The sequence below is a fragment of the Bombus fervidus genome, chromosome 12 (assembly GCF_041682495.2).
Source record: "Bombus fervidus isolate BK054 chromosome 12, iyBomFerv1, whole genome shotgun sequence".
NCBI classification, from domain to species: Eukaryota; Metazoa; Arthropoda; class Insecta; order Hymenoptera; family Apidae; genus Bombus; species Bombus fervidus.
In genome coordinates, this window is record NC_091528.1 from 1,406,377 (window position 1) to 1,432,499 (window position 26,123).

Below are 26,123 nucleotides of genomic sequence, written 5' to 3' on the forward strand. Positions count from 1 at the left end.
AATATAAAACAAAAATTATTGTTCTTCAATTATCATCTTATGAAGGGAAAGAAACTTTTCGGACAACCTAATATATAATATTATGTATTATATTATACATAGCATAAAATGTAAAGCTACCGACAATATAACATATGATAAAAATTTTCTATTTTATAATATTAATATTTCATCTCATGTTTTTCACATAATCTTTCAATGCTATTAAAGTGAAATTTGCAAAAGCTGAAAGTACGTATACCAAAGCTACTCTAAATCAAGATCGGAATCCTTTTAAATCAATTCAAACTAATTGTGTGATAAAATTCGTGGCAATAACCTTCCCAAAAATCCAACGAATAACCAATGAGAAGGATCTGACAAAAATAAAAAACTATGGTTCGCGGAGCTCCGTCATCAGCGAGTTTATCTCGATACAAGGGAAGTATGTCGAGAAAGTGCACGTCCAAGAAGTCGATTTATCGGGGAGACATCGCATCGGCGGCATGTTTCTTCCGGGATGCAAATCCTTTCTCCCGGAAGGAAGAACGACGTAATTGGGAGATGAACGTGTTACCCCTTACTGTCCAAGATTGATGATCGCCGCCCGTCGAAAAGACGAACGGTGGTACGTCGAGAAAACTGGAGAAAACGTGGAAGCGCGACGAAAGACACCTCGGCTCGCTCCACCGAGCCGCGTTTTCACATCCAGCCAGAGAGAAAATTATCTAGCCGATCTGACGGCAGTCTCGTCGACTAGCTGGAAGAGTATTGCGCGTTTGAGCGCGATGTCACCTTTATTTCGCGCCAACGACTGATAATTCCCGCGTGTAAACGGCCCCCGGGAATCCGCCGGGCAAAGTATTTGCCGTTCGGCGCGGCGGCAATGCGAGAAATTGCGTGTTTCGAAGTTGCTCGATGCGAGGGAGCCGAAGGACCGCAGCGTTTCATGGTATTTCTCGGGATATTTAAATTGGGGTCGGTGCTCTTCACCGAGTAAATAGTGCGTGTCATTTTATTGAAGAACTCTTGTTGGATAAACCGAGGTAGGAATTTCCAAATGAACGAGGCAATTACTTAGGAAATAGGCGTTTTCACTAATGTAGAAATGAAGATTAATGTTTGGCAAAAAATTTGTTTCATCAAGAACTTATTCTTTTTTATATCGAAGGTTCCGTAGAATTTTAAAAATTTTAGGAGAATTCACAATGAAAAAAATGTCATTAATAATGTTGGAATAAGGGTAGGCTGATATAGATACCATTTCCTTAATTACATTCGTGAAAATGTGCATTTACATTGTAAAACTTAGTATTTACGCTAAATAAGTAGCGAACAACTGATATTGTGAAAATCGAGGAATTGTGGTGTTCAAAGTAATTCAATGAGAAGGAGGCGAGAAAGTGTGGAGAAGCGAATACAGTTGCTGTAAGAATTAAATGTAACTAAATAAAGCCTCTTCATTTAGAAGCTGTACCTCAGTAAATTCAATTGAAAATTATGAAAATGAAGGAACGCTAAAGTTGGTGGTCCATTATCAAAAGCCTAGGTGAAGTGAGAAATATACCTTGCAATCTTAATTATCTCGGTATTCTATGTAATTACTTTCATTTAGTTCATTAACTGCCAACATTTATTATTTAATTTCACTCCAGAATGGGAATGAGACAAATGAGAAATTTATTTGCAAGCTTTACCTATGCCAATTAAGGTGCAGTTCTTATAAATACAATTCTACTTGATAAGAGAAGAGGCAGATACTAAAAATGTATAACACCGAGATGAAGGAGATCTCCTCTTCTGGCACTTACGTAGTTTGCCATTTCAGTTTCTGAATTTGTCTTCGATATCAGACCAGAGATAATTAAACGAAAACTTTGTTCATCGAGTGTCCACGGGATAACCTTGCTAACTTGAAACTGAAGCTGACCAATTTTATCTTATCTAGATGACTACGGTGATGAATAAAACAGCATGCTAACGTCAAGGAAATCATACCGACGAGTTCTTAGCTCGATTCTGTTTTTACTCCCTCTCTTGGCTCGTTCTTTGTTTTCTTTCTTTGCGTTCCTTGCATTTCACCGACTACACTCGACCTTTCTGATCATTGGAAGCATGGAAGAGCTTTTTCCTTCGTAGCAAGCCTTCTGATCAAGAAGTAGAGTCCATGAAGGAGCAGCAAAGGGGAAATAGATGGTTGAAAGGAGGGAACAAGTCGACCCTCTCTTAGATCGTGGAATTATGGATTTAACAGCCTCGCAGGTTGCCTCTTTGTGAGAGCTTTAGGCAGCTTTAATTAAAATTGTCAGCAATGCCCGTAGTTTCGTGGTGATATTCGAGAATGGATGCTTCTGGGTATTGTAGGAACAATTGGGTTAGTTTGGTAGTTCTGTGAAATATAGATTCCGCAATCTTTATTAATTTACTTATCTAATGATATTGGCTTAATTAATATTATTACATTGCTGCGTAAAAACGTTTTCTCGAGACTTCAATTCAATATCACGCATTACTTTTAAATTTAAATATCCAATCATTCAGCCAAATCTAACTCGACCAGAAAAAATTACAAATATGTCGTCTAACTATCGTAAAAGTTAGAATTCTAAAATTAGCATTATTGTAACGCACGCATCACGTTCACTCACAAACATGAAAAGCCAAAAATTAAAGTCCCGTTCACTTTCTAGTCAAGATTCAGCGTCGTCATTCTTTCTTTACGTTTTTACTAGCCGAATGATGATCGAAAAGCTTGCTTTTCCACGGGGTACAAAGTACCCGCCGTTCAAAGGAAAAGAAGTCAGCGACACATAGAGAATAAGGGGAAACGAAACCTATGGAATACGAGCACGTACACCGGAAGTGGCGTTCCGAGGACGCCGAGTCGAAATGGCGAGCAAAAGGACGGTTTGAAACAAAGGATTTCGTCTAGCGTAACAAACTCGAGGCTGGGCTAGGAATTCGTAGTTGAATCATGTAGAGAAACGACCAGGTAGATTGTGGACACACGCGTGTGTACACGGGAGAGACACGGAAAGGGAAACGAGAGGAGATTTCGCTTCCTTCCCCCAACGTTAGAAGATTGATGATTCGGCTGATGAGGATTGATCGCGTGGAATAATTTGAGGGCGAACTTCAGAACCCGTGGAATCGCGAGATTTTGACTGTTTCAGCGTAGATGGTGACGCCTTTCAGAGAATGATGACTATGGCGTGTTTATGCAAAATCATCTTTTTATAAGTCCAATTAAAGAAAGGGAATTTGAAATAAGATATGTATCATCCAGTAGATATCGACAATTAATCTAAATCTGTTTCTGAAATTTCTCCTAAGAATATCAGCTTTACGTACTTACTATTGTATTATGTACCGTGCCAGTACTTTTTATAGCCACTCTACAATAGAAACAAGAATAATACCGCTATTACTAAGCTAAAAAAGGAAAAATAAGAGCAGAACACACACTCTTGAATCATACTGAGAACGCGATTTTATTCAGCACGGATACGATTCCTCGTACGCGATATTTCCCCTTAAGTATCTTTCGTTGTGGGATTTTCGTGCCAAAATGCTCATGGTAACGAGATACGCGAGCTAGTCTTGTGGTAATTAAAGATGGATTGAAAATTTAAAACACCCTGTGAAACGACATAACCGTGAAAGATAATTGCTCCGAACGTTTCAAGCACATTGCTCGAGAGGGGTTGTTCGAAATTGCACCTTCCTCCTCCTTTTTGTAACATACGTACTTACCCTGAATAGCTACGGATATCTTTCCGAGGTATTTGTGCCGAGTTCCTTGCTTCCAGGAAATTGTTCGATCGTTCGATTGAACGAATCAAGCTTTTATCTATCGATATCACTTCACCGAGACGTTTTCGGATTCACGGGGAGAGAGAGAGAGAGAGAGAGAGAGAGAGAGAGAGAGAGAGAGAGAGAGAGAGAGAGAGAGAGAGAGAGAGAGAGAGAGAGAGAGAAGAAAGGTGGAGAAGAGAAGTCGAGAGATTTCCAGAACATTCTGTGTAAGAAATGTGGAAGAAAATAATGGCCTCGTACGAGGAATAACCTGTGGTAAATTGGAATCGAACGATCGTACCAACCAAGCCGTTGGAAACCAATACTTTCGTGTATATATATTATATAAACCATAATTGGACATCGCGAGAAGTCTTCTTCGAATCTACAGCTTTGTTTTCGAATTTGATGTATCTATCCGAATGAGTATGTGAAATAATAGAAAATCTTCGCTTGGAATCTATAAAAGTGAAGCAGAAGTTCGTCGATAGGTTACGCTAAAGTTAAAATCAGTTAAAATCAGGTGGATGGTAAATCGATTGAATGAATTTTCTATTTCCCAGGTCAACCAGCACTTCCGCAATAAGTTGAAACAAATCATTATCCTCCGACTAATTGGGCTCTCCAAGACCTTTCCCCATATGAATCCAAAAGAAAACCTTGAATAGCGTAGGTCACTAGACCAGGGTGAGACAGTTCTGCCCTGTCTCACCCTGTATCTATTCAGGTCGACGTTAGGCCTGGGCTAAATCAAATTGGCGAGGCGGGAACACGTGTGGTGGCGAGAAAAGTGACGATGGACCCGCACGAAGAGCGGCTCGCGACACAGACGTGGTACGTGGCGTCGATTGTAGACGCGATCGCGACGATGCAGTGATTGAGTAGTGGACCGACGGGAGGACGATGCATCACTCCGGAGGTACCGGTTACGGGACCGGGCCCCAGGAGCGAGTGCACCAGGCGCCGCGAACTACCGCCCAACCTGACAAGTGCCCCTACGAGACCTACCAGGCGCAGATACCGGACTGCTGTGCAGCTGCAGCTGCGGTCCAGGATCCATATCCACGGCCGCCCAGCGGATATGACGGCAGGTGCTACGATGAGTGCCATCGCAGGACTCCATATCAGGAGGACGCCTATCCCCAGGTACGTGATCGAAATTCTATATTTCTAACATTTTTTAGAGCTTTCCTCAAATCGTAGATCCACTGGGAAGCTAAGTTAAGATAAATTATGCTATGCCGTACTATGCTAGGTTTAAAAATATTTGCTTCAACACATACACCGCTGCACACAAATATCTGAATACTTTGATCGATTTCTATCAATAGTGTGTGAATATTATTAAACGTATAAATTAATGGTAAATTAGTGGCCAAAATTAACAGTTAATATGGTATCTTTTTGTGGAATCAATAGATTTTTATATTCCAAAAAATCTCGATCAAAATCCACCACCTCCTTTTCTCGAATCCTATCCCAGTTCCACCTCCATGGCAATATCGCATAACTTTCTAACAATTTCAATTGCTCTTCACGTCTTTCGCTTTCTACTTTCCTAACATGTTTCAAAGTGGAGAACAATTCGAAGAATTTTTTCATTAAATAAATCTCTCGTTGCCATAGAAAATTACAAAATGTCGGCATGAAGATTCGATGAAATTATCGGCACTATCGTACCCTTCTCCTCTCCTCCATTGTAGCTACGTGAATAACATGTCTCGATCCTGCAGCGCGTTAATTAAATTTAATTTGGCTTGAGGCGTGTGCAGGTTTCTTTAATTGGCCCGTTAGAATTGAACGAATTCGCAGTAGCGCAACGAACCAGGTCCTCTCGATCCTAATATTTATGATTATTGTTCGTTGAAAATTAAATTTCACGGCAGCAAACCGGGGAAAAGAGCGGGTTAATTAGTGCTGAGAAGGGAAACTTTAAGCCGTTGATGATTCAGCAGGTAACTTTGTTCGATAGTCTGACGCCAGCAATATGAGCCATTTCGGGCTTAACTAATTCTAAGACCTCATGTTACGAGGAGTTCGTGCAACATTAAAGAATTACATCCGACCTCACGCAGCCGACTAGTGCCCCTGAAACGCTTCTAATTGGTACATTAATTCAAGCACCTGAAGCTAATTTTGGACGATTATTGTACCAGAGTGCTTGCAATCGTTGGAAATGTTATGTCCGAAACCTAAGTTTAAACGGCTATATTAATATTAGATGACGCAGAAATATTAGCCACGTAAATTCTATCTTAATTCCATGCTCAGTTCTTCTCAAAACATCGTAAAGTGACAGTAAAGCGATTTTAATAAACGATTAACGAAATCTATTCTTCAATTCCTGTTATCGTTGAATCGATTTACGTGTAATTCACGAGTGGTTCGGCTTGGAGCGGCTATTGATCCTGAAAATAACTGGAGATTGCATCTCTACGCAACGCATTTCGTACATTTCTATTTTTTGTTCGCGCTCTAAACGCGGTGTGCCATCTCTCTTTCAATGAATTCTCGTTCCCTTTTGAAATTCCTAGGCATGCGCGCGACCGTGTTTCTTTGATCCCTGCTTCAGCGAGCATTACTACTCGTCTACTTCGTTGCACCTAAAATTAACGATATGCGCATATTTCTTTGAGCTGGTAAATATTAACGTGGCTGCGTTTCATGGAAACGCGTCGTTACCTTAAACTATTCTCGCTGTTACATGTTTCCCGGCTGTCCCCATCCTCGCGCAGCTTACATTTCAGTCAAGTGACGGTTGTTAATGAACAAAAAGGTTTTGTCCTGAAATTATGACTCTCAGGAACGAATTATACAAGGTTATCTTTCCTGTTGTTCGTGGAAGATAAATATGCATGTCTACTTTTCTCTATCTAATATGGAAATTTTTTCTGAATATTTAAACTATTATACTTTACATTAATTATTACTTCTTTTTATCTAAGCATCCTTCAGTATCGTTTATTTTAGATATTGAAAACTTGAATTCATAGGCACATGCTCTGTGTCTATAACACATTAGGTTATACGTAGTTGAAGTGTGTATTGAAATTAGGAAAGAAAAGGCCACTTGTGACGTTATTCATAGTTGAGTAGTCTCGAGAGGTCAATTGATTTTGGACATAGAATAACATGGGCTATGTATATTCCTCAAATATGTTTACTTGTTTTAACCAATACATGATATATTGGGAATATCAGGCTATTGAATGTTTTATTTATAGTTGTTTGAGTACAATATATAAAATATTTTATCTGTTATACGTTTGAAGTAAAATTAATAATTAAAATTAGTACTTACCATCTTCTTCTATAAAATCAATAAATACGAAATTTTAATTATTTGCATAAATATCGCCAGTAAAATAAAAAATTTAAAACATGATTCATCGATATGTCTATTATATATACATAGTTTCCAATATTAACTGTCACTATTTTTTAATGGTAATATTTATACAATGCGTTTTCGTGTCAATATTTTTCAAAATTGAATTAGATCTCTATCACAACTTTCGTTTGAAATGGCAACAATAAACATTTCATTGATATATGTAAAATATATATTGAAAAAATAGGTAATTATATATAGAATGTATTTCTTGTATTAAAAGAAACGAAATCGAAGACCAAGAGTGCTCAATGTGAAACAAACGCGATAATATCTCATTTTATTGGAAACAGATACTCATCTGCGGCTGTTTTGTACCTATTCTAAAATATTCAAACGAAAGGAATCACAATCTTTCCTATTCTTTCACTTCACGACCCAGTTGTTAGCTGAAGTGCTACCGCTACATCCAATATCAGAATATTTGTTACTGTCAACAATATTCGTCGCGAACAGTCATAACGCTATTTCAATAACGATTTGAAAAAAAAAAGATTTCAAAAGGGAGTGAAAAAAAATCGCTATTTTCCATAGCCTTCCATTTCACGACCCGATTGTTAAGTGAAGTGTATCACTACGTTCAATGGTAGAGAGATTTGTTACTGACAATAGCGATCGTTACGAACTTTACTGACATGTTTCAATTCGTGTTTCAACTTTGAGAATTCGATTGACAGCGTAGATGTTTAAATTACCTTCGAGTTACTTCGATTCCTTCCATTTTATGACTTCTTCTTATAGGACTTTTCGTAAAACTTTATATTTCTTTTCTTACAAAGTGTTAGGTGAAATCAACTTAGTTGAAATTAAATGCAAGAACATTTTCTTGCAAGAAGTTGTTCAGATGAACCTTAGCGGATTTGATTCGGCTTTATAAGTACATATTGAACTTGGTCCCGCCACTAATTACGACTATCTTCTTTCTCAATCCGATTATCTATTAACTGCTAAAACGCTATAGAACAGGTGTCATTAACGATGACCATCATCGCGAACTGTAATAACATTATTTCATAGATCGCCATCTACAACAATACCAAGCATTGAGGAGCAACGTGTGTTCATCAGGTGGAAAGTGAAGCTTTCGTGCAGAATACGCGAGGTTGATCACGGTTCGGCTGAACCTCGAATTCAGCGTCGAATCTTCTGGCGGCCATTATGGCTTTTCAGTTACCGAAAATTGATTCGACGCGCCGGCATGCATGCTTCAAGTTCGAACTTTTGCCGTACGTATATTTGGCCGGTATCGATTTGGCCCAGTTTCCCTGTTCCGCGTTTCCTCGCCATATTTTAGGAATTCAGGCAACGCGCGCTTGAGCCGAGAGAAAAGCGGTCCCGGGAAATGTTACCGTTCGAAATAAATCAACGTTTATTCTTCGGCAATAAGCCTGGGAATGCAGCCACCTGTCCCAAACTCGTCCTCTATTGCTATTCGATGCAATTTCGATGCGTAATACGCGTGTGGAACGCACCACGTACACATCACCTTTCCCTATTTATGTCTTTCTTCGTCTCTCTTTCCTTTCTTTGTCTTTTCATTTTAACCTTTACATTATCTTTCAAAACATCCAAATATTTCGAGTATTAAGCGATAATTATTTGCCAGTACCTGATAGTATTTTATAAATTACACATTCCAGAGATCCCACGATTAATCCTCAATTAATCTTTGAAATAATATTGCGATATTTCCTAAAGCTGATTTCACAAGCCGGCCATGCAGTTCGAATGAAAAGCTTGGAAATACATTACCATCTCTCGTGAAACAATGGACGTAACGATTCTCGATAGTTGTAACGTTACGAGATTCAACCATAGAGAGGGAATATCGATGGCGAAAGAGCCGCGAGAGATCGATAATGTTTCTCTCAAGTGTTTTATTGTCAGCCGGTGTTGAAGCAGACGGTCATCGAACCGATTCCCCTTTTTTCTTCGTCGTCGTCTCTTCGCTGTTACTCTTAAAAGCTATTTTCCAAAGAGGAAACGGGCTACCTTCATCTCGGCAAATGAGAAATCGATGCGTCATTATGATGTTTAAGGGAAACGGACACGCGAAATGGAAATTATTACTTCGCACGCGTGCAGAGATTAGATTTTGCTTCTGTTCGTTTGATGTATATCTTATTGCAGTATAATAATTGTATCGATATCTGTATCAATAACTAGTTTTCCCCCACTATCTTTCTCTCTTTTAGTTTCAATTTTTCATCTTCAAAATGATAGCAAAACTTTCGATCATCTGACGCAAATAATGGAACATAATAATAGAATACTGAATCGATTCAGTACGCATCAGATAACCATTAAATACGAGAACAATTAATTAGATTTAGCCGGTAATTATCGAAATTGCTAATTATATGTCTATCTCCTATCATAGTCTCTAACATAATTGCGATATTAATTTCAATAATTTCCTCTTGTTAAGTCACAAATGTATTGCAATTCACGTGAAAAATTTTATTAGAAATTATGTCTTATTTATTAGAAATTATTAGAAATTATGTCTGATAAAATCGCAGATCCCAGCATTATTTCAAGATATCTTTCAATAGTACGTATGCGATTTTTACACTTAAATACTTTTAATATTTATCGGTAAAACTATCAAGTTTCAAGTGTAAAAATACATAAGAAACGAATAGTGTAAAATACGATAGAAACTTTTGAAGAATACGTTCATCGACATCCATGGTAGACTTGCAAGAAACAAAGCCTGGCTAAAAGTTCCCTGTGGAGAATGTTGTTTCGTCGTTTACGGATTGAGACCATTTACAAATTGAAATCGATATCCACTGCCTCTCGGATGCTTTTCAACGTGAAGAATTATAGGGTAACAGATTACTCATATGGAATGAAGACTGATTAGAATTCGAACGATATAGGTCAACAGAATGTGCACGGTACTATCATCCGTAAGACATTTCCTAGAGGAACCTTCTTCTCGGGATCGTTGCTGAGTCGCTTTCAATCAACTTGTGAAATCGATATATCCTGATATAATATTGTAACATTGCTTGCACCTTTACAAAAAATCTTCGAAAGGGGGGCAATCTTCCTTGTGATTTGAAATTGGAATTTTCATGTCCTAAAAAATATTTATAAACAATACATATAGAAAAGAAAAGAAATATCGCAAAGCACAGCACAGCCACGAGTATTACATACTAAGGCATGTATAGCATATGGTGGAGAATGTTAAAAAGTAGCCATTTTTGAGCCTCATTGCGAACGAAAATTTCTTGCAGGTTATTGAAGAGTATCTCTCTAGGAACAAAACTGTTACTAGCATATATCTGAAAAACGATGGAAAGGTTGAAAAAATGAATGCAAAGATGAAAAAATAGCAGAGGTCCAACTTACCCATTCGTTATACTTTGTCTTCATCTTTTTCGGATGAACCAATAAATTAGTTACGACTTGTTACCAAAAACCGGTATATTTTTGAGATCATAAAAAAGTCAATTCGAGTATTTCGACAAAAGTATTTAAAATAATACATTGTCTACGTTATCTCAGGATTATAAAACAGCTTGTGCCATAACACATTGTGAATGTCACATTTAAATCAGTATCTACATTTCCTCTTGATCGCCGTATTACGAATAGAATTCTACATCATTCGAATGATTGCTCGATTCAATTGATATGCGGAGAAAACTTAAATATAGGGCGAGCACAATTTCACCGCATAGAAGTTGCTCGATTGGAATTTCTTGCAACACTAAGTCATAAAGATGTTTATGTACACGTGGCATACGTCAAATGGAACAGCCACCTGGATATTGTGCAGACTGTATTGAGGAAAATAGAGACCTTGAATTCCAGATTGCAATAGCGTTCGATACCCTTGACTATCAAAAGTATTAAATTGAAATATAAATGAATAATAGCATTTTGATTATGATAAAATTGCATTCTAAGCACTTAAATAATGTAAAATATTTTACTTGCGTATTAAGTGACAAAAGTAAAACAAAGACAGTGTTGGTGGTTGCCGTTCTCACGTAGCAACGATCTTGTGCTATTTCGGATTTGAACGATTACAAATACCAATTGACATAACAGCAGAACTTCTAAAAAATTATTTCGTAGATGGATTAGTAACTGAAGAAGATGAAGATTAAGTGTAACGCACGAGTAAGTCCGACCGTTGGTAGTTTCGCTCATTGTTTCCAACTTTCCCATTCTTTTCTCGGATAAACACTACTGAAACTTTTTGTTCCTAGATAGATACTCTTCAATGTTCTGCAATAATTTTTCGTTCGCAAGGAGATCCAAAAATGGACACTTTTTAACATCCTCCTTTGATCAGCGCTGATTGCGTTATCATAACGGACGCCGTCTTCTACAATTTATTTTCTTTTTTAATAGATTTTCCGTTCTTCCTCTCCTGTTATACCTCTACGAAACAAAGACCAGTGACAATCCTTCTATATTCGTCACCAGAAGGTATTCAGTAGCATTCGCACAACTTTTCGCTTAATCATCCCGTTCGTACAAATACCTTCTCTGACCTGACCTCCGTTGTCTCCGCGTTTAACCTATCAACTAGGTCGTCCTTTAGCGAGAAATTCCTTCTGGCACGGAATTAAGAACTAATGAAGATGAATTAACTTCGGTTAGGTCGCTTTTAGTCCTGGTAAATATAAATATATTGTGGAATTATAGAATGATAAAGTGGTGAGAAACATTGGCAGATGTAAATTCGTTCATCTTCAGTGAAATTTTTAGACTTTTTACAAGATATTCAGGGATAGATTAAAAATAATACATCGGAATACAGACTATGAAGGGAAATAGATCCAGGAATAACATTGATGATCATCAGACTCTGAAGAAATTAACGATTCTAATAAAACATGGTAGAGATTATATTAAAGATTAATTTTTTAATCATTTTAAGGAATTTTATTTTCCTAAGAAGAAGCTACCTAAATGAAAGTAGAGTAAGCAAATAAATACTACGGCAGAATTGAAATGTATAGAGTACCTAAGTTGCTACAGTCGTTGATTATCTTACGGCAAGTGTAAATATTTATCAATGTGCTCTGTATTAGAGCCATTATCGTTAATTATTCCAGAAACCACTGTCTACGCAAACAGTCTAGTATAAATCAAATACTTCTAAACTTTCTATGTCCCCAGCTCTAAAACTTTATCGAAATCTTAGCATAAATCAGCCCTTGGGTAACCCAACCAACGAACGTTAAGACCTTCATCATTAAATATTCTGCAAACCATTAAATCTCTACATAGGTTGTTGTTAAACCAACGCGTTCAATTTATATTTCTTGTTTGTAGCACGAAATCAGAGCAATATTCTGAGATTATTGTGCTGTACTGTTTAATTTAGATAGATCAATGAAATATTTTTAATACATTCGAGATTAATTCTCAAATTAAATGTTTTCTAAGGAACAACGACGATATTAACCCTTTGACAGTGTAATAAAATAACGAAAAATGCAGAAAAAGCAGATTTAGAAAACAATTAACTCTTTATCTGTCAGGTTTCTTGTGTATACAATACATATTATATGTATTTAGGGACTCCTCCATGTTTTCCTGTATTTTCTTTCCTTCAATTTTGCTGAAATTTTGCAATCAGCAGGACTACAGGTAAAGTAATAATCATTTCTTTCTCTCCATTGTTTCCTTTCTTCTATTCCTATTTGATATTTAGAATCGGCAGGAGCAAAGGTAAATGATAAATCCAATGATTTTTTCTTTCCATCTTTTCCTGTACTTCCTTTTCTTTGTTTCCTGTATTCCCGATTAAACTTAAACCTTGAAAGCAGAAAAAACAAAGGTAAATGATACTTCCATGAGCGTTCGTTTTCCTTTCCTTCCTAGTTATTTTCTGTATTCCTCTCCATTCTTCCCTTTCCTTTATATTTCTTTTCATTGTATTCTTTCCTTTATATTTCTTTCCATCCCTTCTTTCTATTTCCTTATATTTTTTTCCTTGTCCCTTTCATACTTCCTTTCCCTTATCTCCTTTCCCATCCCCTTTTCCTTTTGCTTCTTATCCATTGCTCATCGTTCTGTCCATATATCTGTCCTTCCTTCCATCCATGTATGTATAAGATAGAATCATAACAGAAATAAATAGAAAGCAAGATGAGACAACTTTTGATAAAAATTTCTTGCGAAAATTTAAGAATCTACATAAGGAAAACATAACTCGTAAGTAAGTCGCACGCAAAAGCTCTTTAGCATTGAAATTCTCAGGTATTGGCAACAATTTTTTAGTACTAAAATTTTCAGATCATGGTAGGAATTTTTAACTACACATGAAATTTTGCATCAGGGGAATATAATTAAGTGACACGCAAAATTTTCCGGAACTGAAATTTGTATGTTCCGGGAAATTTTTTAACCAAAATCGTAGTTTTAAATCAGAAGAACATAACTTGGGAATATGTAGCACGGAAAATTGCAATTTTGTATCAGAAAAATATGGATATGATTTAGAATAGGTTTTTAATACAATTTATACAATAATTGTACATCTTTATAAAACTCAAGTTGTTGTAATATATAACATACTTAAATCTAGCGCAGTATAGATACAAAGTATCTTTAAATGGCAAATGATACGATATCTGTAGTAGAAAATATGAAAACAGAGTATAGAAATATTATCAATATTATACTCTACGAATTTAATTGCATATATATAAAAGTTATATAAATCATACTACGTAATAAAGAATAAATTTGTAATGTTAATTTATCAATGATAATAGCTATCTGTTGTATAAAATTATTAACAAATTAGTTTTATTACAACAAGTAGTGCCTTTAAATTTGTATTCATATAAAATAGAAGTTTAATTAATAACAATATTTAACTTTGCCATTTTTAAAGTAATAGTGAATATTAATTAATAATATACATTTGTAATAATAAAAATTAGATTTACCATTACTTCCATTGACAAAATGAAATACAACCATTTATGATTAATGGAACAAAAATTGAAAAATAATACGAAAAGATTTCTTAAAGAGTAAAGACAACAAAGACCTTTCAAACAACATTTAAATGATTCACTCACCTCAGAATATCTAAAATGCATCTAAGAACTATCTCCAGAATCATCCATTTCCACTGAAGACTTGAAGGAAATTAACAGCGTGCGAAATTTCACGACTTTTCTCGATTATATCCACCACTATTTTTTAAATTACCCATAGCAATTATTCGACGCCAGATATAATACTGAAAATTAATAAATTCTTCTTTCTAAACAAGCAAAGGAATTGATAAAAAGCTCTTTCACATGTTATATTTACTACTAAAATTCACGAAATAAGAGGAATATATAATCGGATATTTGTTGTACGATTTATTCATTGCCATTTAATTCAAGGAGAACGATTTTTTTCTTGCTCCAATTTGGGGCAAAATATATTTTCCATTGAAAAAAAAATTTCATTTCGGCCTTTTAATTTATCTCCCACGTTGTAAAAATTCCGCGTGATTTTTAATATCCATTGACTTTATTTTATTAACATTGAAACTTAACATTAAAATCTCTTTATTATCCTCACGAATTTCATACGGTTTACGTTCAATACACAATTATGAATATATATATATATATATATATATATATATATATATATGTCGGAGATAAAAGGACACCGGACCTTCCCTTTGGAAAATCCCCAATACTTTAATCTTTATAAGTTAATCCGATTATAATTGTCTGAGATTTGCGATAATGAGTTTGGGCTCGAGGCGACAACTAGTCACCGAATGTAGTCGCGGTCACGGGATGAACGTTTTTACCTAATAGAGACATAGAATAATTGTATAGCTCTCCTTAAAAAAGAAGTAGTTGTAGCGGCACTCGATAGTAAACATTCCAATGGTTTCTGCCCCATGGCTCGCCACACACAGACCGTATTCTTCGGGCAAGATGATTACCAGATGTCGATGCATCTCCACAGTACATGTTCAGCTAGCTAACTAGAATGAGGACTAGCCTGAGGAGGCTGAGGAGATATAAATCTTAGGATTTAGTTAACTAAGGTCCTTCAAATGGACAAACAGTCTTTGTCCTAACAGTCCTTAAATCTATCACCTACTACGGGAAGATACTTTTCTCACGAACGACGCTTCCCACTAGCAACTTTCTCTCAAGGGCTGCTAGCATCCTTCTCTAACCACTAACATAGAAATTAACCAATTAACAGCAACGTCCATTTCCTTCACTTTTCGAGCGTAGATTTTCCTCAACGAATCCGATAATCTCGTACCCTTAGACATATCCCATTATAATTTTCCTCTGCAGCATCACCGCGATGGAAAACACACTCTCGTGCGATCTCATCAGCGAGAAAAACAACATCTTTACGATCAGTGAATATTGTCACGTTTTATTTTAACCAAGAGTCCAACTTAGGCTTTGGAAGAAAGAACATTTACTATCCCGTTGACCGCGGATTCGTTATCGAACCTAAGACCACTGTCATTAGTGTCTAATCACCGCGGTTACTTGTCGATTCTGTAATACTCACACTTATGCTAATCAACATTACCTCGATTGTATAACAGTAATGGCTAATTCCAGTGAAGATTCATTACACGCCCCTAACCCTAATCAAAATGTTAATCCGACATATACATATATAATCTATGTCTTTAATTTTGTTCTTAAAAACATAGATTACTACGAACATTCGTAGTTCTTAATAATGAAAATTTAATTAGTGCGAAACGTATTGAATAGTCGAACTCTCCACTCGAATATCCCACCCTCCGTTTCCTTCGAAACTTCTATCGAAATCCCACCACGCATTACCTCACCTCACCTTCTTCAATAATGCAGCAGGTGAACGCAACTTATCGCAAAACCTTCTCCGTGTCGCAGGATGTACCTCCGAGCTTCCATCGACCCCAGTCCAGACTGGGATACGAGGAACGTCCCCAATCTCGCGTGGGATATACCTCGGATTCCAGGTGCGCTAGCGGACTCGGGTACGATGACACGGGAGGTGGCTACCTGGACCAGAGCGATCCAAGGATGTATTGCACCAGCGGTTACTGCATGGGGGACACCATGATGGCCGCGAGCAGAGGCGTCTGCGGCGAGGAGGTTGAACTAGACATGCGGAGGCACATCCAGGCATGTGCCTGTACCTGCAACCACATGGGCTACGGGAACTACATGGACTATCAGGTAAATTATCCTTTTAATCGATTCGTCTTTATTCGCGATTATATGCGACTATGTTAGAGCGAATGGGATCGTTTTTGCTAACGTTACCGTATTGCGATAGCAATGATTGCTGTTTCGGGATATCGTTTGGAAAATCAAAATTTGGATAAATGTAAAGACCGCGACTAGTTTAACATACAAAAAATATTTGCACTTATATCGATCAATACCTAGATCGATATAAAAAGTCGACATTTATTCTAAACACACGCATAACGTTACTCTTATTAGCACAATAATTTGAACGTCATGTCACAGGCATCGACGTATGTATTCAAACATTTCACCCTTGTGTGTGGACCACTTTCAACAGAAGGATTATTCCTAGCGGAACGGGTGGGTTCACGGTGCTAAATGAAATTTAGCGTTCGCGCCTTTGTTTTGGGACCGGATTATCGGTCGTCGGGAATTAAATTGTTTCTGTGGTCGCATTCGTGCAAAAGTAGCGTGTTAAACGCGAGAAAGTTAAAACGAATGAAATATATTGCTGGAAGTGCGACCCCTCTTCGAGGCTTTTCGACGTTAATTCCATTCGCCTGGATATATCAAACTCGATTTCAGAATTCTGCCAGTTGGCAGTTACAAGGATTGACCAGCCGAGTAATAAATTCGAACGATGATGCAGAGCATACAGGGGAAACGCTTGGTTACAAACTACAATAATTTCGTTTCGATGATGTTTAATGATGTTTTATGTCTGTTTAATTACGAAACGATGATATTGTACATTGTATTAAAAAAGAAAATTGTAGAAGTATAAACAACGCACGAACAAAGCTATTTTTTTTCTAATAAACGAGCTAATGCATGTAGCGTTGAACGAGTTTCAAACTCAAATGTTAAAATCACTTCCTCTTTCTGGCAATCTGCTTGCTACTAAAATACGACCTACGCCTACATTTCGATCAGGATTTCGAGCAAGTACGACGAAAGTTCAGCAGCGACACCCCATTTATGCCTCGGAACAGCCACTTTTTGATTGCTTTCCCATCTGTCGAAAGTAAACGTTTTAACGTTAATGGCACCGGCCGATCTGGTTCTCTTGCATGAGAAAAGCTGGACGCGGCGTGTTCGACAAACGACGATAGTGTCCAACTTTCAACTTTCAACGTGTCCGAACTTCATCGAACGAATGGCTTTTAAGTCCTTGACTCTGAAACTGGATCCTGAAGAAACTCTGCCGTACGCTTCACCAGAAGACTGAGTTTCAACCCTGTCGTACACTTCACCAGAAGGACACGCGAAGACCTCGACGTCGCGCCATCGTGTCTAAACGCTTCAGAAAAAGTAACAATGGTTCTATGTATTTATTATAATTTGTCTCTTTATGTCGAAATCATAATCGAAACTAATATCAAATCCCATATATCACCTACAAACTCATCAGAAACAGTAACATTAGTTCCGAACTGACTAACATCCAGGAAATCAAACTTTCTTGTACTTTATAAGCAATACATCGGGCCAGATCCTGAGTCAACAAAGAGTTCTACGATCGGAGATCGCGAGATCGTAGAAAACCGTGAAATATTGCTTGCTTTCGCGTTGACGCACCTCGCGAGGCATCACTCTAACAGAGATTACGGACATATATCATTTCATAAGAACGTTCCGTCGTTGCGACACGGCGTTCGTCGCGACGCAAAGAAACAAATAACAAGCACGAACGATAGCAACTCGTCGAACTATTACATTTCGTGCTCCAATTCTCCACCAAGCTTTGTCCCACTTTGTCTCTTTTCGCCCTATCTGAGCCCTGGTCGTTAACGCCACTATTGCGAGTATTTCATTGCCAGTCTGAAAAATTCTCAAAGAATTTCTCGTCTGCCGCGGCTATACGCTTCCTGGCTTCTGGCAGCGTCTTCTTGTCTTTTATATCGGACTCTGAAATTCTTCTCTGAAGTTGAGGAACACCGTAGCCGCGATAGAATGGAACGAGAAAAAGACGAAAGAGGGGAAAAAGACAGGCAGAAAGAGAGAGGCAAGGATAAAGGAAGGATGGTGAGGCGGCACTCGGTTTCCGGCGAAAGAAAGGACCCGACGGCGTTATACTTTAAGTCTTTACGATTACGTACTTGCGATAACGTACGAGCCTTCCATGGAACCCCTACAAAAGGCTACTTCTCTTATAGAGGACTATGGTGGGCGTTTGTTGTCACCGCGCTTTCTCTATTCCGCACACTGCTCCGGCTGTGTGCTTTCGGAAAAATTTGAAGGTTCCCTGATGCCACGGGAACGCGTCCAACTGCGATGAGAAAGATCGATTGTTCTTTTGTCGATCCGAGGAAAATGTACGTCAAAGGTTTGGCCAACCTTTGTCCAGGACGGATAGTGGAAAAGGATCAGGGGAATAATGTTTGTTTTCACCGCTTCCTCTTTTCTAGGGCTCTTTTACATGACTGGCGATTAAGGGACTTCAGAATTCTTGACAATTCGAAGATAGATGATAGGCTAATAATCGTGAATTTGTTATGAACGAGAGACTAAATAAGGCAAATCGCATTTTGCCTAGATAAAATATAAACGTCTAATTGCGTTCGGTATGAAATGAATAATTTTTTGTTTGCTTCAAAATAAACGATTTTTCAGAAAATTCTTCTTGAGATTAGCTACCGTACGATTGTGTATTATGCATAGTGCACATACTGTAAAAATGATTGAAATTATAATAAGCGAAGATTTCGAGAGCGTGAATTTATTATATCGTGGTTTATAATCATTTACGTTATAACGTTATTCTCTATTGCAATACGTTTCCATAGTTTGGAAAATATAATGGGCTTTTTAAAACAATAAACATAGGATATTATTCGATAAAGAATAGCAATGTATTGAGTTACACCATTAATGATTCTTGTCCTTTCAAATAACAAACTACGTGCTCGATCGAAACATCATCCACGACGATGTTTTAATTAAATCCAACGCATTCGTCGCAGTAAACATTGGCCAATTATTGCAAATTAAATAAAAGAATATCGAATATTCTTCTTAACAAACTTGGCCTCCATTTTCATTAAGCAAAAAAATTCTCTGACATTCTCTGCAAGTTAATTAATTCCCCGTCCAAAGTGAACCATTTAAATTTCCTCTTTCCCTACTCCCCCCCCCCCTCTCTCTAACACTCGTACTAATTTGAAACGCTTTAAAGTTGCTTCCTGGCCGCACAAAAAGCGGAAGCGACGAGGCAAAATAGGTGGCCCCTCTTGTTCCGCCGTGTTGCGAGCTTCGCAACATTGTTTCTTTACGATTATGTACAATCCCTCCGAGCGAACTTTTCCTTTAGCGGGGGTCCGTGTTAGAACGCATCTTTTACACATGACTGGGGCGGTAAAGCTCGAGCATCTCCAGGAACCGTAGCAACCAACACCAAAAAGAATTTCAAGACTTGTAGTGCACCTCTCCAAACGATCTATTATATATATTCTACACTTCTAGCCTTTCTTTTTGTGCGTTTAATATACACGCAAGCGTCTTACAGCTTCTGTGCTTGTTGGTTTTATAGCAGTGATTGTGAGAAACGTTCTCGTTTTGTTAAAAAAAATTCATTTTCGATATTTCTGACTCTGCGGTGACAAAGCGTGGTGAAAAAATGAATCGTGCTATAGAGTATCGTATACTATAGCTAACGAGAGTAAGTAGAGTCTAAATAACTCCAAATGACTAGGCATTTATCAATTACTAGTAACTTCTTTAATTCAAGCTCGCTTGATATTAGTTGGATAATTAATTAGAAAATTATTAATTAATTAAAATAATTAATAAAAATGAATTGATTAATAATTAATCAAATTTCTTTAACTATTCCAATCAATTAATTCCACCTATGGAAATCGAGTTGCGACTGCAAAACAAAAACCATTGGTAAACATAACACTGTTCGCTCATCGGTGGCGTAAATTGAACATCATTTAGGGCAAGTTCCGCAGGCAATCGTTCTGGAAAATCAAAGAGGAAAAATGAGTAAAGAAAAAAGAACGGAGAAAAACATAAAATATTAAAAGTAGAAACGATAAAAGGGAGAAAAAAGCGCGCGAGAAAACTGTCGCAAAGAAGCGGCCGGGGGAAATGCTCTCTCGTGAAAACGGATTCTTTTGGGCAAACCGCGCAGTCCTCTGGCTCGAACTTCGCTATCGTGCCCTCGTTTGACCGGGTAAGCCGCGCGGTTACAGTAAAAATACACACTCACACGTCCATCCATGCACATATACACAAGTTACACGTACAAAGCGGAACAGAGAAAGATACGAATAGAGGAAAGAAAAATTCATTTTGAAATGGCGCTGCCCACGGAGATGCTACACGTCGAACTCTAGTGTCCTGGTTCGTGGTAGCACCGTGAATCCTGGCTGGCTGCCAGCCAGTTGCAAAAGGACCGGAAGAGATCCAGCAGCCAGCACGAGGGGTTGGCTGTGGGGGTGGAGCGAGCGCGCGCAAAAAAAGATGACACGCGCGTATCTATCATCGTAATACCTGTCAGGAGCGGCCGTGTGTGCGTGTATCCGGCTGCATATACGCTGTCACATACTTGCGCACAGCTGGACCCGCGTGTGTTTGCACGGCCGGTCGCGTGCGAGCAAAACTTTTCGAAAACTATTCCGGGCCAGGTAGAGAATCCATTTTCGGACGTTGCTGCGGAGAGAAAAAGAGGGTGAGCGAGGGTGGCACGCGAGAGAGATACCGGATGAAGGCAGACCAATGGAAAGAGACAAGGATGCAGGGTACAGGAAGAGCAGAGAAAGGGAGAGGATGAAAGAGAGGAACGAAGCATGCATGCAGGAAGGCAGAAAGTGAATCGTGCGGCAAGAGAGAAGGAGAGATGCACAGGGTGCACGGTACCAGCCCGGGGGATGAAGGGGCAACGTTACTACTGCACTGCAGCAAGTAAACTTCGGCAATATACATATGTATATTGGCCTGTGTGTGCATTGGCGGCCGTGCAAGCGGGACGCACATGGACATAGTCAGGTCCTTCGATGGAACTCGTATATCTCCTTCTTTTTTTATCGTTGTTCTTCCCTGATTCTGATTTACATACCGTTCGGGCTCCAGGTACCATTTTACCTGTGTCTGTTTCTTTTGTGCAGTTTTTTGTTTCGGTTTTTCGACCATGGCATACGTTTACGTTGATTTTTGTCGTCTCTAACAAGCCGGTGCAGGTGTGACGAAAGGTTCGGAAGGGGTTGTATAATCGCTTTGTTTTCACGATCGATCGCTCTGGTTAGTTTGAATATTTTTTCATTTGTCTCGATCGTGCTGGGGAAATAGCGTTTTGCGAATGAAACGGTTCGCCGTTAATAGGAATTGTTTTTTAAGGGTTGGTGTGCGAGATCGTGGTGAAATGGTTGAAAATATATCTAGGTGTATAGCTGGCCATTATCGGGCAGTTATATTCACTGGCAATGGAAAAAAAGCAGCTTTGAGAGTTCTAATTAGCGTTTGAATCTTATTTGGTGGAAGTTTATTCAACACCGAAATATGTATATCGCGTAAACGAAAATTTTATTATTATTTCTTGTATATTTTTACCATGCAGTCATTTCGCATGCGTTCGCTGAATGTGATAACCACGATGTTAATTAAATGTTCAAAATTAAATAATAGTTTTACGTTTGAATGGTAATGCGTATAATAAACTTAGCTACTTTTATTTTCTATGCTTGTAATATAATAATCTATAGATCCCAGAGGATCTAAAACAGATTAACCCGCAGCTGGTATCGTTGGGACACAGGTGACCACAACAGTTTGAGTTAGATACAAATTAGGTTATTTAATTTTAATTTGTAGATACATAGCGTGTATATTTTATATATTACGCAATACAATTAAATAACATAATCCAGACTTATACAATATAATGAAATATACAATAATAAAATATATGAACAATGTAATAAAATGCTTAATAAATTAATTGTACGATCATTTTCTAACAAAAGTATATTCATCTAATACAGTTGTTATTTAAATCAATTTAATTATTTAACAAGTAGCACTCTAAAAATAACTATTCTAATGCATAATATATATTATAATGCAAATAGTATTATACTAAATTTAGTAAATTCTAGATAACCCCATATTGCTTTCCTTTACATAGATAAAAATATAAAAATCATCATCAAAAGCATGTAAGCTATTATTCGTATAGCCAATTAATTTGCTCCTATTGTGTTTCGAGTAATTTACCTCTATATTACTTGTCACACTTCATAGCAATTCACTTCTATATCAATTATAACGTCATGAATTTCTCAAGCAATATCCTTAATATTTTCTGGTATTTCCAAACGATATCTATCGGGATTATCTGGTAGAAAGCGAAAGTTATTCGAGCTAGGCTGAATCGCGTTATACCACCATAGCTAGGCACTTGATTGGATTCGAAATATTTGACAGAATAATGGTTTTCCATGTTCTGGAGTGTTTGAGAACTACGTAAAAGGGATTCTAAGGATTATATCCGGGAATTTCGTACCGCCAGAGGATTTCAGGCAAACCATGATCTCTCGAGCTCCTCAAGATCTCGACTTCGTATAATTATGTCGAGAGAGCGAGACACGCTACGATGGATTGCGTTATTCTCGTCAAAAAGTCACCGTGCATGACTATGAATAGGGGTTAGTTTCAAGTACTACCTTGGAAGCTAACAACCTTCTGTTCATGTTTCATCGTAAACGACCTGAAAAGTGCCATCTCGAAAATTCATATTTGCAATTTACGAATATACTTTTAGAAACTATTGTATTAAACGATTTTTACGTTTATTTTATCGTAACCTTTAAAAGCTACGTATCTTGAAGAGTAGGTTCTCAAGCAGATTTTAAATATTTTTAGTTTTCAGCTTAATCCTTATCTTCAGATTTTCCTTTTCTCGTATCTAAAGCTGAAAATTTTAACTCTTCCATCAAGCTGATTAATAATCTCAGTGAAGATAACGTATTGCTCGAAACAATTAAAACTTACGTACCTAGATGACTCTGTGTACTTTGTACGGTAATATTTGTACAGAATCCAATTTGTATAGATCAGAAAGCGGGCGTAATGCAATCCACACGAAATTCGTAATTATTTTATGTAGTGTATAAATGTAGCTTTCTGATTAATTGTTAGCTCGTCGTAAAAGTAAAAATGTAATAGTGGATTAGGTAAAAAATAGAATAGAAAGTTATTTTATCATCAGAGATTCTAATTTTAAATAGTCACACCGATGCAAATATTTCCTTTTGACTCATTGAATTGGTATATTTGTAAAAATACGAGGTTCGCCATTTAAAAAATTTTATATCATCTTTCTTAACAAAATAAATAGTGGTTTGTTTTTTGTTGAACTTCGTGTTAAATTTCATTTATACAATATTTCAATGGTTTCGACATTGATCAATTAACAAATTTTGAAAAGACATCTTCCTGGGTTCTGGACATTCATCATTTATGTTATTAAATTCTACGAGAATGACATTTATGCTTGCAATATCGCTGTATTAATATTGCATATCCAATTGTCGTGTAACATGAAGCAAATTAAAATTATACCCAGTGACTCATAAATACACGTTATACTCCAGTAGTTGAAGCTCCACACAAAATAAATAAAAAACATTGTACGAGCATAATATGTCCTACATACCTTACTTTTAATTATGGACTTTGTCTATAATACAGAATTAGGTATGAGATGAAGCAGAAGGCATTGATTATGAAATGTCGACTATTACAAATTTATATTATAAAATGCATCCATAATTTTACATGAATAGTTCTGTGAACTTATTAATTATTACAATAATGAAAATACTGCTTTAACACAAATATCCGTCAAACTAGAAATTATACTGCATCGACTAAATTCCAGTATCCATTAACATTTGTAAAACAATAGCAGGAAAATTAAATTTCGCCTAACATTTTAGCTAAAATTTTATCCCCTATCATCGGCACAGACCATTATATTGAGTGCATGATAATGTTGCCCGGAGGAAATTATTGGCCGTTATTAATAAAATCAAGCAAAATTTACATTAATGTTAACATTATAAGCATATTTAGTTTATTATGATCATTACTGCAAATATGTATCTCTTGGTACAAAATTACTATTTTGATATTATGTGTTACATCACATTAATTACACCATTTCGTTATTTGATCCTACTATAATTCTGCAACTACGCGCAATAAAAAAGAATAGTTTAAATAAATGTTATTCACTTTGATAAAAGTATCCGAATAATATAAACTTAATGCCATCTTCTATTTAAAGAAAATTAGATGCCCCTTTCTTCACTCTACAACTCGTTATAAGAAAACTGATTGCACTCCAAATAATTAGCGTCCATATACCATTTAATTGCAGCAAAAATAAAATCGATACCTTCATTAGTTACTGAGATAACAGCTCGTAACACTTTATTTGGATCTCCCTGTACATATGAGAATTTTCTACGCTAAGTACGAATACATTTGAGAATAACTGTACCTACTTACATCACACATGTATCAACGCACAAGCTCGCGTTTCGACAAGGCGAGATACGACTGAGACGCCAGTACGAGGAACATTCGAAATCAACGTTGTCAAAAACTTCAATAAATCCCGGTTATATCTGAGAATTTCGAATTCATGGCCATTCGGTTGGCGTGCGCCTCGAAGGCGTAGAGCATCGCCGGAATATTCAAGTGTCGTTTCGTTTCACGACGGATATTGGATTTTCTGTGTTTCCGTGTGTTGGATCCGAGTTGACCCCGAGCTTGCTTGTTGACATAAGTGCGCGACATAAGCAAGGTTTTTCCTCCCTCTCTCCCCTTCACTTTATTTTTTCCCCAGTTCTGATCTAGCTGACGACCGCGGTTCACAGAAGTATACAACGTTATTGTTACTTATCTAGTGGTTGTTTAAGGCGGTTTTAATACTCCGCGTCTCGACTAGGCTGAAATTTTTTATCGCACTTTCTCTTTGTCATTAAGCATCATACAGCGCTGCCCGACTTGTAATTTTTCTTTTTCATTCATCTTCCAGTCGGTATTTCGCGGCTTTGCGTTTCGCTAATAAACAATGACTGCAAAAGTGAACTACTCATTCGAACAGAAGATATTTGACTTGATAAAAATATGCTATTTCACAGGAAGAATATTAAAATTAAGGAACTGTTTTAATCCTTTCCTTAATCATAAACAAAATACATATAAACAATATTTTATTAAGACCAAACTCAGAAAGTTATTACCTAAATAGTGGAAGAAAAAGATTTGTCCATTATTTTCTGCTTCAAACTTTCTGCTTCACGTCAAATTTCTCAAACAATTTAGTTTTTCTAGTTACGTTACTCTTTTAGGAAACCGATGGTATCCTTTCGGAAAATAAATTTTAGCTTTAAAGAAATGGGTATATCTCTTTTCTCAACATCAGACATTACATAACCGTTAGCGTTTAACAGCTGCGCATTCAGCTTTACGTGAAAATGACAAACGATAACACGAACACCAGTAAAGTTCGCAGATGTTAAGATTATCTTTTCAACTGGTCGATGTAAAGGATTTTCCTCTTTACGGGCGTGTGCACAAATCGTAGAAGCTAATGGAACATCTGAGCTCTAAATCTACATACATTTTGTAGCTTTAATATTCCACGTGTTGAAACAGAACCACGAATAAATATATTTCCCTTGACACTCACTGTATCTCTCTCCGTTTGCGTTAAATATTTCTACAATCTCGTATTT

At 37.1% G+C, this 26,123-nt stretch overlaps 1 protein-coding gene and 1 long non-coding RNA gene across 4 annotated transcripts in view; one reads left to right on the plus strand and one right to left on the minus strand.

Moving 5' to 3' along the window:
* Positions 1-26,123, minus strand: part of LOC139992796 (uncharacterized) — a 208,635-nt gene that overhangs the window by 62,839 nt on the left and 119,673 nt on the right. Inside the window, exon 7 of one of the 2 annotated variants that reach the window (XR_011801194.1) lies at positions 14,212-14,393. The exons of the other annotated variant lie outside the window; for it this stretch is intronic. This is a non-coding gene — a long non-coding RNA (uncharacterized lncRNA). Of the gene's footprint in view, positions 1-14,211; positions 14,394-26,123 lie in introns of those variants that run through there. 2 annotated transcript variants of the gene reach the window in all.
* Positions 1-26,123, plus strand: part of LOC139992777 (dipeptidase 1) — a 146,402-nt gene that overhangs the window by 29,824 nt on the left and 90,455 nt on the right. For both annotated transcript variants that reach the window (XM_072013965.1, XM_072013966.1), the window contains exons 2-3: positions 4,502-4,920; positions 16,051-16,359. In XM_072013965.1, coding sequence (XP_071870066.1) covers positions 4,678-4,920; positions 16,051-16,359 — 552 coding nt within the window. In that variant the 5' untranslated portion in view covers positions 4,502-4,677. The remainder of the gene's footprint in view (positions 1-4,501; positions 4,921-16,050; positions 16,360-26,123) is intronic.